The 14,674-nt window shown below is 40.4% G+C and overlaps 2 protein-coding genes across 2 annotated transcripts in view; one reads left to right on the top strand and one right to left on the bottom strand.

Annotated features, from left to right (window-relative positions):
• The first annotated feature begins 1,212 nt into the window (after positions 1 to 1,212).
• LOC119719079 (E3 ubiquitin-protein ligase TRIM56-like) lies at positions 1,213 to 5,919 on the top strand. The gene is made up of 5 exons (XM_038188390.1): positions 1,213 to 2,560; positions 3,706 to 3,807; positions 3,901 to 4,051; positions 4,570 to 4,692; positions 5,904 to 5,919. The coding sequence occupies exons 1-5, from the start codon at positions 1,213 to 1,215 to the stop codon at positions 5,917 to 5,919; spliced, it is 1,740 nt and encodes a 579-aa protein (XP_038044318.1).
• The window catches only part of LOC119721438 (valine--tRNA ligase-like), a 28,251-nt gene continuing 19,178 nt past the window's right edge, over positions 5,602 to 14,674 (bottom strand). The window contains exons 18-23 of the mRNA XM_038191519.1: positions 13,764 to 13,919; positions 12,877 to 13,083; positions 12,017 to 12,128; positions 10,043 to 10,215; positions 8,550 to 8,699; positions 5,602 to 6,731 (exon numbers count right to left, since the gene is read on the bottom strand). Coding sequence (XP_038047447.1) covers positions 6,654 to 6,731; positions 8,550 to 8,699; positions 10,043 to 10,215; positions 12,017 to 12,128; positions 12,877 to 13,083; positions 13,764 to 13,919 — 876 coding nt within the window. The 3' untranslated portion in view covers positions 5,602 to 6,653. The remainder of the gene's footprint in view (positions 6,732 to 8,549; positions 8,700 to 10,042; positions 10,216 to 12,016; positions 12,129 to 12,876; positions 13,084 to 13,763; positions 13,920 to 14,674) is intronic.

The following is a 14,674-nucleotide window of genomic DNA, read 5'->3' on the forward strand; positions in this document are numbered from 1 at the left end:
AGAGATCTTCTGGAAAAATGTAATGACACTGAGTTGTACTGCAAATACAATTTTCTCAACATAAAATGTCGGAATTGACAGATTTGATTTTGCATGATTGATTCACACAAACCTTAAAAAAAATCGTGCAGTCTCTCCAGTATTCGCCCGTAACCATGGAATGTTTGTTTGTGAATCATTACTCTAAGCGGGCTTAGTAAAGACCAGCTTATTGCAATGGGCTAAGTTTAGTGTCTTAACCAAGACCGTTTAAGAACAACACCCGGCTAAAATCGGACTGCAGGAGATCTAGGCCTATACCATGTTATGATGAGCGTAGAATAGCAATTAAGTGTGAGCAACGTGATGAGAATTCAAACGAAAAGCACTCTGCGTTCTTGGTGATTTTTTGTTACGCACTTTTTTTTCTTTTTCTTTTTTTTACAAGCACCAGTACCTGCACTACCTCCCGCATAGGTAGTGATTGTATGTATAGACACCATACATGCAGCAGGTAATTGTTGCATCATGATTCACTGTCTGGACCGCCAAAAAAAAAAAGGCTGAATTTCCTAATTCAACTTGATCGACCTCTGGTTATTGACATTATCCGTGTTCGGTACCGGTGTCACAGGAAATTTGACTCCTATGAACATCGGACCCCTATTTCCCTATTATTGGTTGATCCCTCGCACGTGACAGGTCACTCTCCCGAAATGATCCTAAAAATAGCATAGTATCGTACTCACGCGTGCGCAGAACTACCAATGAGTCCATATTTCATGGAGTCGGATATTCACGCTACACCTGCCTTCCCATGCAGGGTGGGCTTTATTTACGTTTCAATGTTCAGATGTTGAGATGATAATTAAACCAGCACTGGCAGGCACGCAGTGTCGTCATGAAGCAACGTCTACGTGTACATGATGACGCGTCACTACTTACCGTTCGTATGATCAGTTTGAGCCACTTGATACATTGGTAGAAAAAATGCACTCTGATGTGCAGAGTATTCAGTCAACTCATAAGATCTGACCAGTGGATACTGAGATTACCTCTGCTGCGCAAGGTGGAAAGTTTGTATGTACATGATTAACCAATACACTTATTAAGGCGATGGATCTTATTCAAATCTGTATAGACTTTATTGAGGTTCACTTGATTGTCGTTTGATCTATCTAATTGCTATTGTAAATGTTTTGTACATTCTTCACTTCTTTTGTTCAGATATAAATGGCGACTGGAACAGCATTAACCACTTCTCCGGACCAAATGGGCAAAAATAATCTTATATGCAGCATCTGTCAGAGTAGATACAGGGAGCCCAAGATACTGGACTGCCTGCACAGCTTTTGTGAGAGTTGTCTGGAGAAATACTACTTTAACAAGCACGAAGGTGCAGCACGTATTCCATGTCCTGAATGCCAGCAAGAGATGCAAGTTCCTGATCAGGGCATTCAGGGTCTCACAACAAACTGTTATCTTAGCGGTAAAGTCGAGACATCACTACAGGAAAAAGTAGAAAATGCACGTTCATTCACAGGTGAATCGGAAGTGCCTCTATGCGAGATATGTGATGACGAAAATGAGGCGGTGAATATCTGTTGGAACTGTGAGCAGATGATCTGCAGTAATTGCAAAAAAATACACGCCAGGATTGCAACATCATCCAGCCACACAGTTTCCACTTTGGAAGAAATTCATCAGGGAAAGGTGGCACTTTTGAAATCAGAAGATCATGGGTCTTGTCGACAGCACAGCGGGAAGGAAAGGAACTTCTACTGCGAGACCTGTGAAGAGTTCATCTGCCAAGATTGTACCATCAAAGACCACTCTAAACCACAACACAACTACTTCGACTCGGTGACAGCTTCAGTCAAATGCAGACAATCACTAAAAGATCTATTTCCAGCTGTTGCACGACACATAGATGGTCTTGAAAGATCATCAGTAATCACATCTCAAGATAAGCAGGAGATAACAAACAACATAGAAAACACAATACAGGATGTCAAAGACAGAGCAGCCATGGTAAGAAACGCGATTTTAACTCAAGAGAACGAATTAATTGACCAAATCAGACTGGCAGAAAACAATCACTACAAACCATTAAACAGACACGAGAGGACAGTGACCATGATGATGCAAAGGGCGAGATATTCACTGGATACGGCCACAAAATTTGAGAGCGCAGCAACAGATAGTCAACTGTTGACACTCTTTCCTACTTTCAGAAAGAGTATTCAGTCACTGGCCAATGAAAAGCCTCCACAGACTGATCACAACTTTCATCAGAGGTGTGCCCTTAAGTTCAAGCAGAGTGACCAAATAAATATTGGCAAGTTACATCCGGATGTCCTGTGGGAACTATGGGACGAATTTACAGAATTTCACGAAGGAGGATTACTCGGCCGAATCAAACTGAAGTCAGCTTGTGGCATTGTTGCGACTCAGGTTGATGAGATCGCTGTGGCAGAGTTTCATCCCAACATCTTGCCTCTGCAACAATCAACCAGCCAAGTGATCATATTCAACATAGAAGGCAAACACAAGAGAACAATTAAATCTACAATTGACAATGGTAAGTTGCCGTGTATTTAGTTTGTCTGTCCGATGGGCTGTTTTGGGGGCTATTGCTTTGTTAATACCATTAAGAAACCAAGAAGTGATTGGAGGAAAAAGAATATTCTATAGGGTTAGTACAATATATTATGACAAATGAAGTTGGAATCATAATATCATCAGAGCGGTTTCCAAAACAAACAAATGAATGGCCTTTTTGCATTCAGTAAAGTATGTGCTCCCAAAACTAGTTTTGAGGTTGTCACAACATCACATAATAAGCTGCAGCCAGCAGTTGATAAATATATTTTCCGACATCGCTTTATTATAGCTTTTAATAAGCACAACAATTAGTTTGAACTACCTGTGCCTGCTGGATAAGATCTAGCATTGGCCAAGGCTCTCGTCGTTATTCGTCCGTATACGCGGCAATCAATCGGCGGCATATACTCGCGCGCTATGCTTCAAAATACATGTAGTACATGACGCTGCAAAAAGTTCGCCCGTACGATCCGAGCATATTTGATGCACAAAATTGTCGTTGAATTTCAACTTTTCTAAATGAAAGCAATGAATATTAATTATCAACTCATTTAAAAAAGTATTTAATAAGCAATTAGCAGTTAATTAAACCTATATTATACTCGGAAATACTCGGGCGCTATCTGATTGTCGACGAAATGAATTCGGCAAACTTCGGACACTTTCGGAAAAGAGGAGGAATTCCTCCCGTTTTAGTCACGTGATCTAAATTGTAGTACAATGTATTGCCAGCGGTTACCGGACCTAAGATTCATCAGGAATAGTCAGAATCTTTTGGTCTGGGAACCAGACTATATGCAGCATGTACGGTGCCACGTTTCAACGCTATGCAAGTTTCCACGCAACGATCGACCAATAACAAAACGACATTTAAGGTCAGCAGGCTATTAGCATTATGAGTACCACCCCCAAAACCTCACATGGACGATTGAACCAAGGCTCTCGAACGGGTCCAACTGATTTGCATAAAATAGTGGCCGCATGAGGTCGCTGTTCGTGCTGTATTTTACATGCACTGGCGATTGATTACCGCGGGACGAATAACCACGAGAGCCTTAACCAAGGCTTTTACATCTGTGGTTAATTTTAAAGCTCTTTATAATAATTTGCTCTAATGTCTAGCTTCAAAACACTTGGGCATTGCTGCGGCACGCAACCAGTTGGTTATTGCTGACGGCACTAGCAACGTCAAAATTCACAATAGAGACAACGAGGTTGTGTCTGGTAAGTTTTCTACGGCACAGACTTGGCCCGACTACCTTAAAAGACAAATTAAAGAAATACTGCCAGGGCTTCCGTATAATTTTGCTATACCAGTGTCCGTAGCAGTCAGAAATGATGGTAACATCGTTGTCGGTGATATCAAGAGGAAAGTGTTGACTGAACACAACGCCAATAATTGTTCAGTCATACGAACCATACCACTGGAAATAGCACCGTCATATCTGGCTGTTGACGTGGATGATAGGTTTGTTGCGAGCGATGTAGAAAAAGCAGAAGTGGTTTCGGTGGATGACAAAGGCGATAAACTATTCACCATCAAGCCAACCATCGATGGCGAGGAAAAAATACAGTGCAAAGGCGTGTGCTGTGATAGATTAGGCATTTATGTAGCATTGCATGGCAAAAATAACAATACCGGTCATATCCACCAATATGATGAAAATGGGGCTTTTCTTTGCTGCATTGTGAAGGGTCTGTACAGACCATGCGGTATCGCATTCACGGCAGATGGGACGAAGCTTGCTGTAGCCGATACCACCTCTGTTAAATTGTACCACAGAGTACATTCTAATGTCCAATAAGAATAAGGATAAGAATTAAGGAGACACTTGTAATCAATTCACCAGAGTAAGGTCACAGGGGTGAACAATGACAAAATGAAAGCCTTTCATTTGTTGTAGTTCATTTAAATTGTATTATCAACTTTGTAATGCTAGTCTTGGTCCAAATGAGACTTGATTTGGATTTTATTCCCTTATACAGCCGGTCCCTACCAATTAGTCGAGAATCAAATCCAGTCTCGGCAGGAGTAGTGGCAGCGCACTACCCAGAAGGAAACTTCTGTCACACACGCTGTACTCACGTCATCAATGCAGAGCGTGTGAGGTATGCTCGGAATGTCCTGGGTATAGCGCTGCCAAAATTGCCAAGAGTGGATTTGATTCATCTTGCTGAGAGACCTCCATCGCCGCGGCAAATTAACCGTGTTTGTCACCGAACTGGCTGCAAAATAGGGGATTAGAATCCAGTCTTGAACCAAGAGTAATATAAGGCAGGTTGCATTGCCACATTGTTTCTAGGCTTTTATAAAATACAAGACTTCTCTAAAGTGCAAGATTTTTTCAATACAAGACCGGAAAAAAATTGATTTAAATGTATAGTGTAAGAAGTAGAGCTGCTGTGTCTTTTTTGACAAGTATTTCCAAAAAAAATATGATTTATTTAACCCTAAAAGGGCCGGGTTATTTTGAACATCTCACAGCTTCCGCCTCGGCCCTTTTAGGGTTATGTGCCTATCAATTGTTTCCCCACCCCCCCCCCCACCCCCCGGGCTGCCCCACCCAAGACGTGGGGATTGTCACTTTTGAAGTGACAAAATCCCCACCCCTGGGGCAAAATTTAAGTGACAATCCCCGACATACACATGTACATCTGTGGGGCTCACTAGTAATTGCATTTCCATGTAGTACGCCAGTGGTAACAATGTAATCCCTTCCTGGGGCATGAAAAACGTGACCATATCCCGACATCGGACCTGGGGCAGCGCGGGGTGGTGGGGGGGGGGGGACATTTGAAAGGAACATTAAAAGGAGAGTATAAAAAACATAGGACAACATTTTGTAACAATCTATACTCAAAGTATTTGCCATTCCCTTTATTTGGGCATATTTGTCTACGCATGAATACATGGGATCATTATAGTAGGCTATGTTTTGATTGCAGACCTTTGCAGAGTACATAATATTCACGTTCTCAATGAGCGCCGACACATACAACTGACAAACACACTCAAGGTAGTGTTCCTGCAGATACAATTTATTCAACTTTAGAGATTAATGAGATGTTTGCACCAACAAACCCATGATTTTTCAGCAGTTAAAAAATATTGAAAATTCAACAGAGAGTAATGCGTGTTACTTCTATAAATTTCCCTTATTGTAACATTTTTATTTTAATATTTTTTTCAGATCATTTTTGATAAACATGGCAAACTATTCCAAATTATTGTTCTCGTGGAAATTGTGCAATTTAACCTTTTTTTAATGGCTGGACAATGAGTCTATTGTAAGATGTTCTGTTACTTTTGTTTCATTCAGAAAGCTGAACATATGAGCCCCTGTTGCTTTTAAACCAGACACTTAGTTGCAGGCTGAACTATACCATGTTGTGTGTAGTTGTAAGATTTAGTTAACAGTAGCATACACTTTGAAAGTGTTGGCAAGTATATCATAATATCAAAAACCTTCAGCTTTTCTTTAGTATCCTGCATAAGTACAACGAAACACCACCATAAATAGAAATATCTATTACATCTTTGCACAAGTTAAAACTGTGTGCAGTTGTATATATTTAAGATTTCAAAAGTTAGTCCCAAAGAATAGTGAATATTATCATTACAATGAAGGACTACTGTCACCCTCAAAAAAAAAATTGTGATCAATTAAAAAAAAAAAAAAGGGAATTAAGATCATGGCTGCTTTTCCAAAAATCATTGTGTAAATAAAAAGAAACTGGAGAGGGACCAAAAATGGATGTCAGGGAAAAGAAAGTTTAATAATAAAGAAACAAAGTCAGAAAGAAAACAGAAGAGAGCACAAACCAAAATGTGACAAATATGGTATGTAAGATATCATCGAAAACTTACTGCGATCTTATAGTGACTCCCAATAACATTCGTATTGTATATTGCATTGTGCGTAATTGTCACATGATAATTTTCTGGTTTACAGTTTTATTACACTCAGAAACTATCTTAGATTTGCAGTTTGCAATTAACTAATGTGACGGGTGAGTCTTGCACGTGCTTGATGAGGCTGGAAAATATCCAAAAGTTCCAAGGATAAAGGTCAATTATCCCCGCTGACCTTTCTGAACATCTCCATTGCATCTTGGAGCTTCTGGACTTCGTTCTCTGTTTGACTCATCTATGTTAAAATAAAAACAAACAAAAAAAGAACCAGAATATTGTTTTTAGTTTTGCTGTATCAAAATGTATGGTACCCAAAACATAATCATATATGTATAATACATCTTTGGGTCATTCTATGAAATTCAGGAACAAAGTGTGACCATCTTTCTCTCCAAGTTACCTCTGAACTAACTTTGTAATTTGCCAGTCGAGTAACATTAATAATGACTTTAAACTATGTTTTTATTTGTTTGGTTATTTGCTGTTAATAATCACTCTTGGAGGACGACTGCGTCAAGGAGTGCATTCAACATTAGACAATCTTAAATGACAGATGTAATTTTGACAGGGACAGGAAAAAAAGTGGAACCCAAATTATTAGATTGAGCCAATTGTCATTTACCATTTGATCACTGAAAACAAAATTTAGTTTTGCTTAACCCATTGGCGTACTTCAAAACCACATCGAGTCTTGTTTATTGACTTAATTTCAATTACATGTGGTATTTAATGTGCTATTTTAGAGTACAAACTCCCATGCTTTTGAAGACATGTAGCCCCCTTTTTTTTTGTAAACATGTATAGTTGCCAAAAACATTCAAACACAAATATGCATGTGAAAACAACTCAGTTTAAAGCTACCAGAGCAGACAGGGGAAAGTGTTCTCTTTATTTGAGGGGCCTCTCTTCATTCTGTTCTTTTTATCCATACTTGCAGTTTTTGCTTTACTTGTTGTTATGTATGTGGTATTGACTTTAATAGAGCAGGTTTATTAATTGTAGTCATTATATAGTAGTTTGCTTTGGTTGAAGATTGATTAAAGTGCCTGACTATTTAACAACAATTTCTCTTTGACAACTTTTTCTGGGCAACATTATTTACAGTGTCATAAAAAAAGTTGGAAAAATTCCACACAAAGCCACCACTCGCACCTCCTGCACAAAGTCTATGGGCAATGACAGACAAAGAATAAGCATTATCAAAGAATTTTTGCACTCCTAAAATAGTGTTTCTTCATCGGATTAACAACTTTGGGTACTTTTCAGGTCATATTAAGGAATATGAGTGGTGGCCTTGTATGAAATTCTGTCCAAAAAGTTTGTTTTAGAGCGTGGACCATACACATGCAACTTTAGCCTTATTACCTATAAGTACACTTTTACTGAGAGGGTTGACAAAATCATGTAGAAATCAGGTATGCTCACTAGTTGCCTAGATCAAGGCAATATAGTGTCCGATGATCGATAGTCGACAGCTATTACATAACTGTAACTGCACGTTATGCACAGTACGAAGCAGGAAAAGCAACCACATGTGGCTAGGCTACAATATGCAAATCAGTTGATGCCGAACGAATACCTGGGAACAAACATACACCTGTGCTTATGTTTGTCTGTATTTTGTCGCTGGATTTGCAGGGACAACTTCATATGCGAATAAAGATGAAATTATTATTCAGAACTTGGTGGTGGAGGCTCATAATTTACATGGTTAGAGAGCTAGACAGTGTGGCTGCACTTTCCAAAAAGTTTGGAGCCAGCAGACCAAATCTAAATTGATATAAATCCAGCAACAAAATCACGAAAATTGCCCAAAAAAGATAGACCGCTGTTCCAAGGCGTTTGTTAGGCACCAAGTGATTTGCATATTGTATCCCAGCCGTGTGAGGTCACTATTCATGCTTCGTGCAATACGCATGGGTGCATAGCACGTAGCTTATGTTTATGTTAGTGGTAGACCATCGATCACTATCATAAGTGAAAAGCACTATTAATGTTTTACCCCCACATTCCACTTCCCAGTCTCCGCCCCTCATGTTACAATCACACCTACCTTTTCCTTATTGCTGTCTTGTACAGCCTGAGGGACCTTAGTGGCATAGTCTGGTACCATCGTGGCCTGTTGGAGCTTGTTGCGCTGGACCTCCAGTTTCTCAATTCGCTGGGCAAGCTTGCTGATCTCCTTCTCAGTATCAACCAAGCCCTGAAAATCAGAGAAAAATCCAACATATCCCAGGGCTCGAAACAGTACTAATTATATTTAACTTACATACAGATCCTTGTCATTTGATTGGTGGAACTCACATCACGCGACATTCATTATTGCTCCCATTCACGCCGGGGCTCAAAAAGTCCCATTCGCCCATGGGGAATGGGAAATACTATTCAACAGTTAGGATCACTCTTGTTCCATGACGCGGTATTTGTGTGCAAATGCATGCTGGTGTACGCGGTAAGCATTGCGCGTAGTGCGTATTGTTCCAAAGAGCCAGCGCTACAGAGTTCGGTTCAAACATTTTCGTGAAGGGGTGGTTTGGAAGAGAGAAGTACATTTTCCACCAATTTTGTATTGAAATAAAAGTTCAAATATCAAGGATCTATATGTCAGTCATGTAAAACAAATATCGAGTGGCTTTAAATTGTGAAATGGGAGGAATATTATCGCTCGATAAAATCTGGACTTTTCCAGTTCACTCAGCTTCACCTTGTGAAATGGAAAAGTCCAGATTTTACCTTGCGATAATATTCCTCCCATTTCACTCTGAGCCACTCAATATTTGTATAATATGATTTTGAGGCTTTGCATTGTGCATTGTGGAGACTACAATATCAGAGTAGTCTGTGGATACATCGTGTGTAGCGTTACCATTGGACTTAATTTTGTAAAAAAAAAGAACATAATTACCACAAGTGATTGTGAACATTCTTCAAGGTAATATACAAGATTTGCTTTTGCTGAAATTTTCAGAAATGAATTGATTTGGGAGTTAGTAGTTCATAGCAAATATTGGTAGACTGACCTGTTTAAAGTTTGTGTTCATAGATCGTGGAAAAACCAAAAACAAGATGATGTTCTTGTAGTCTGGTTCCCTGACCCTACTTCAGAGGAAACGGAGCAATTTATAGACGTCTATGGAATGCCAGGTCAGGGAACCAGACTAGCTGGCTTGCATCCATTTGTAGAGGTGTAACCCATTGCAAACAAAATATGAATATGATAAATTGGGGCAGTACTTAAAAAAAGTCTGGTTTTTCCCATCGTTTGAAATTCATACAAAAATTCTACTTTTCTAGAAAATGACAGCGCACCAGGTGCCATGATTTCACAGGATGCATGAGACTATTATTCACTTACAGTCAAGTGAGGTATTTCATAATAATTTGGTAGTTGCAAATGTTGTATAATACCTTTAAACTAACAATGTAAATCTTCCGCCACCCGGTTGGCCCTGTCAAACTTAGCGCTGTGGACAGTACAACTAAAACTTGACAATTGGTGCTTTACCGGCTAAACGAATTTGGTCAACTGACAACAGTCTCCGTTACCTTGAGTAGAAGGTGCACTTCGCATTTGTCCGAGACGGTTGCCATGGCGCAGCCACTAGGGGGCGCTGTTCCAACCAGGCAATGAACAGCCGACGCCGATGAGAGTGTCGAAATAAGGCTCTCATAGAGGCTGAGCGTATCGGCGACTGCTTGGTCTGTACACCGCAGGTACACTGAAATTGGAAATATAATTTTTAGTTGCAAATTTAACTCTTGTTTAACAATGCTTTGGAATTAACCCTGGAATTAACGCAAATCTGGTTTTCTCTTGGCACCCTGCTATAGAATGCTACACAACTGAAATGAAAAACCCTGCTAAAAGCAACAGTAGACTGTTCCATTGTATAGTGAATTCGGTACACACCAGCCTTGGCAGTATGCAGTTAATACCCTGCTAAATGCAACAAATTGCAACAGTGGAATCTGTGGTATCAGCTTTGGCAATATGAGCAGTTACCCTGCTAAATGCAACAAGATGCAACACGGCATGGGACTCTGTTGCTTTCTGTTGCATTTAACATCAATGCTGCTTTGGAAGCTTTGCATGGGAGTGGCAACTTGGGCTACAAAAATAATGCCGTTACTTTACTGTACAGTCTCCACGGCAGCCACAGTTGATGTACACATTGCAAGGATGCCCTCCTCAACTCAATTCAATTCCAACTTGCTTGGTTTGCTTGGTTGGTGGTCCTCCGAAATATTCCATCTAGGGAATTTTAACTAGAGGTGTGGCAAGGTGCTGCGGCCACTGCCAGAAACACCGGGGCGAACCCCTTCTCTTAGCGACAAGTGTTACTGGGTTCTTTAACGTGCATTACACAACACACGGGACCTATGGCTTTACATCCCATCCGAAGGACGAAGCAATAGTGGTAAAGTGCCTTGCTCAAGAGCACAAGCACCATGTTCCCACGGCCAGGATTCGAACCCGTGTACCACAGCACACGAGTCGAACACCGTAACCATTGGACCACAGCACCCCAACTCATTTACACAGAAAAAATTCACGTGGCCCGAAATTTTGGCAACACAGAGTACACAACTGTCAGTTTTGTGAGCCTTAATGGGGCAAAATGGTACATGTAAGTTTAGCCTATCAGTCCCTGTACTGCCCCAAACCACCCTGTCTCTCACTCCCTGTAACACCCAAAGTCAACCAAGATAGCCTTAGCACTCAATGAGTTTAAGTACTCCTCAGTGAATAAGTACATTGTAATACATTGTAGTACAGGTGCAAATGGCTTAAAATATTGACCATGTCACCTGTGACATCAATCATCACTCAGCGACCAACAAGGTGATTGATAGTGGATTGTGTATATCTAACGGCTTGATTAGAACAGCGCCTGCTCGCATTAACTTCTCGGGAAACTTGTACATGTAGTAGCCGAGTAACTTTTTCTTTATTTTCTCCCCAGGCTTTACAAGGGAACCAATCAGGGATCAGGAAATGGTTTATAGTCAGTCACGTACGCTCGCGCGATGGTTGTAAACAAACACGCCACGTGCGTTGATCAAGAATCGCTAACGAGATTTGCAACAACAATGCGACAATCGCTATCAATCACTGACGTCTTGGGCCAAGACTACCAGCACACCTGTGCATGCACACAATCATTCAGTTGCTGGGTTGGTGCAATATACAACTTTTGAGAGCAAGGCTAACATGGCATATTCTTTTTGGGTGTGTTAGATAGACATATACTTATCATCAAGAAACAGCCCACACACCTGTGTCTACACACAGATATTCAGTTGCTATGTTTATGCAACAATTTATACTACTTTTCAGAGTGAGGCTGCCATGGTATATTTTTTTTTGGAGGTGTGAAAAAGTAAAAGACCTTGAATATTGTGACACGCTCTCAGCCAGTCCTGCGACTGGTTCTGTAGATAAGATTTTATAACAGCAGCTATCAAACGAGGGAAAGACGGACCCAAAGTCAATCTACCAGCGGAGCAAACCCAACTTACTGTCGGCCTTCTGCTTGGTCAGGTTGTAGTCGGCTCTCATGGACCTGGCTTTACCAACGATGTCTTGGACCAGAGAAACCTCCGCCTCGATCTGCTCACTGTACCATGGATGCTGGGAGAAAAAATCAACGTAGACGATACCAAAGAATAACTTCAAAGACGTATAGGATTATTAGCATTTATCACCAAAGTAACCTACTGAATTATTATCAAAAAGCTTACTTGGATTAAAGATTGTACTGGTAATAAACCATCTTAATGTTTCAATCTGGCTTGCTGTCGTTTAGAAGACATCAAGAAATATAGGTGATTTCCAACGATCAGTCAATTGACTGGTTTTTTTTGGGAAATAAAGAGTACTACAGACAAAGATCATTCTTTGTGATCAAAAGCTTGTGCATTTTTTCCACTGTTTTCTTGAAAAGTGTAATATCTACTGAGCTGAAAGTTAAACGGGATTGGTTTTCAACGTTCTTCTTCGGATTTTGAGTGCTGTTATTAGAAGTGAACAAAGGCCATAAAAAGCAATATGCCTTTCAAAATCATTTACTAGTGTGTGTTAGACTATCAAAAGCTATCATAATGACGACAAAAGAAATTAAGAAGAAATGTAAATTATCAAATAAACTAGGTGCATTCTAATAATTCTAATGTTGAACAGGGTAATTGACTAGAGTGGTTGTTTGAACCTGCAACCTACGGATTACCATTCCGACACCCCACCAACTGAGCTAACAGGGCTGGATAGCTCACTTGCTAGGGCGCCGGAATGACAATCCAGATGTCGCGGGTTCAAACCTCGCTCTAGTCAATTTCTCTGTTCAACTCGAGAAAATAAAATTGAGAAATAGAAACAATACCTCGCATGTCTCAGGGTAGGGTGTGACGCATATACTGAGCGGCTCGTTCGCGGTCCTGCGCGGTAACCGCTGGAACAACTCCTCGGTCAGGAAAGGCATGAAGGGAGAGATGAGGCGCAGGGCAACGTCCAGGCAGGTGTACAGGACCTGGCGGGTGGTGGCCAGGGCCGCGGTGTCAGAGCCGCGTAAGACGGGCTTGATGGACTCCTGGATGTCAGCAGAAAAGTTGGTTTAGAAAAATGTTGATTTTTTGGAAATCAGCTGTAAAGCATTGACTTTACCCAGGCCAAGGTTTCTGGGAAGGCTATTAAAGGTACATCATTTGCAGCTATCCAAAAAGTACTTGACGTATTTATTGTTGAAAAGCATACTTGGTTTAGAGATAGTAATGGAACTAAACTCCCTTTAAATTATTTCTTGCAAGCTGTTGTTTTAAAGAAATGAATGAAAGAAAGTTTCTCCCAACAAAAGTTGGACATTTTCTGTTAGTAGTGTGTTTGTTTATTCACCGAAGCTCATGCAAGCGTTGACACGACGCACACACGCACGCGCGCAGTTGCTATAATTCGACAGTTCGGTGCGCGACATCGCTTAGCTACAATCAGCTCAGTGAGAACATGTCTCGGACGCTGAATTCAGGCCCAATTCAAAACATGACCCAGCAACTTTTGATTTGAAATTGAGATCCTAGAATATTGTTTTCTCGGAATATACAGCATTCACTGAGCTAAAACTTCATCAGGTTAGTTGTTTAGCACCCTTCTTTAGGTTTTGAGCACTTTTGTTGCATCAAACGAGCATGCAGCATTACAAATGACGGACGCTTCTTTTAAAATGTTCTTAAAATGAAAACACACACACACACAAACACAAATTATTATTTTTACCAAGTAGACGTCGCATAGATCATACAGCCAGAATGCATGGATGCGTGTGGTGATGCCGGGGAAGTCATAGGTCGGCCAGCCGTCCTCACAGACTTTGACAGTGCCAGCTAGCTTGCTGAGAATCCAGCGGTCCATGTGAGTCTCGGAACCACTCAACTGTCAAAAGAGGAAAGATTATGAGTGATTGAGCTCATCTTTTAAATGTTAACTCAACTTAGAGTGATGAAAAAGATCAATTACCAGCGTACCTAGACCCTCCTCTCCCACCCCCCCCCCAAAAAAAATGTATTTGCAAGTATTTGGGGGGGTTTAGTGTCTTGCTTTGATTGGGCATACATGTAGCAACAGTGCAGATATGCAGAAGTTGGAGGTTTGAAATCCTAGTCGAAAAACAAAGGGGCCCTTAAGGCAGTTGGGTTGGTAAGAGGTACACTGGGCAAAGTATGGCTATCTGAATGCCTCTCCAATGAAAACACAACAGCTCTGATAATAGAAATGTTAAAAAAGATAGCACGATCAAGCTTTTGGGTGTGGCTCGCAGGAGAATGTATTTTAAAATTCAACTGTATTTTTAAGACTTAATTATAGTTGAAGTTGTAAAAAAAAGCTTCTAACTTTGAAAAGTGTTTACATGCATATCAATCTTTATGCACAGCTAATTTTTATTTTTTTATTCAAAAATCCACAAACAAGAAGAGACTAATAAGTGTTTTATTCATTTAAACATACAGAGTTCTGAAATAATAGCAGGATAAAATCTTTATCTCACAATTTTGCTTCAGAGCAGGAATATAATTTTTATTTATTTACTCATTTACTTATTTCGTGTTATTTTACCAGGGTAGCCCCATCAGTTGTCAATGAACTGGCTTTTGAGAAGCATGTTGTTTTTTGCCTGGGAATGCCTTCCT

The sequence above is a fragment of the Patiria miniata genome, unplaced genomic scaffold, assembly GCF_015706575.1.
Source record: "Patiria miniata isolate m_02_andy unplaced genomic scaffold, ASM1570657v1 HiC_scaffold_13, whole genome shotgun sequence".
In the NCBI taxonomy this organism is placed as follows: domain Eukaryota; kingdom Metazoa; phylum Echinodermata; class Asteroidea; order Valvatida; family Asterinidae; genus Patiria; species Patiria miniata.

Bases quoted from the DNA above. Each gene is read 5' to 3' on its own strand.
- LOC119719079 (XM_038188390.1), top strand. From the start codon at position 1,213: ATGGCGACTGGAACAGCATTAACCACTTCTCCGGACCAAATGGGCAAA. The intron at 2,561-3,705 runs GTAAGTTGCCGT...TCTAATGTCTAG, and splicing joins TAAATCTACAATTGACAATG to CTTCAAAACACTTGGGCATT. The intron at 3,808-3,900 runs GTAAGTTTTCTA...TTGCTATACCAG, and splicing joins AGACAACGAGGTTGTGTCTG to TGTCCGTAGCAGTCAGAAAT.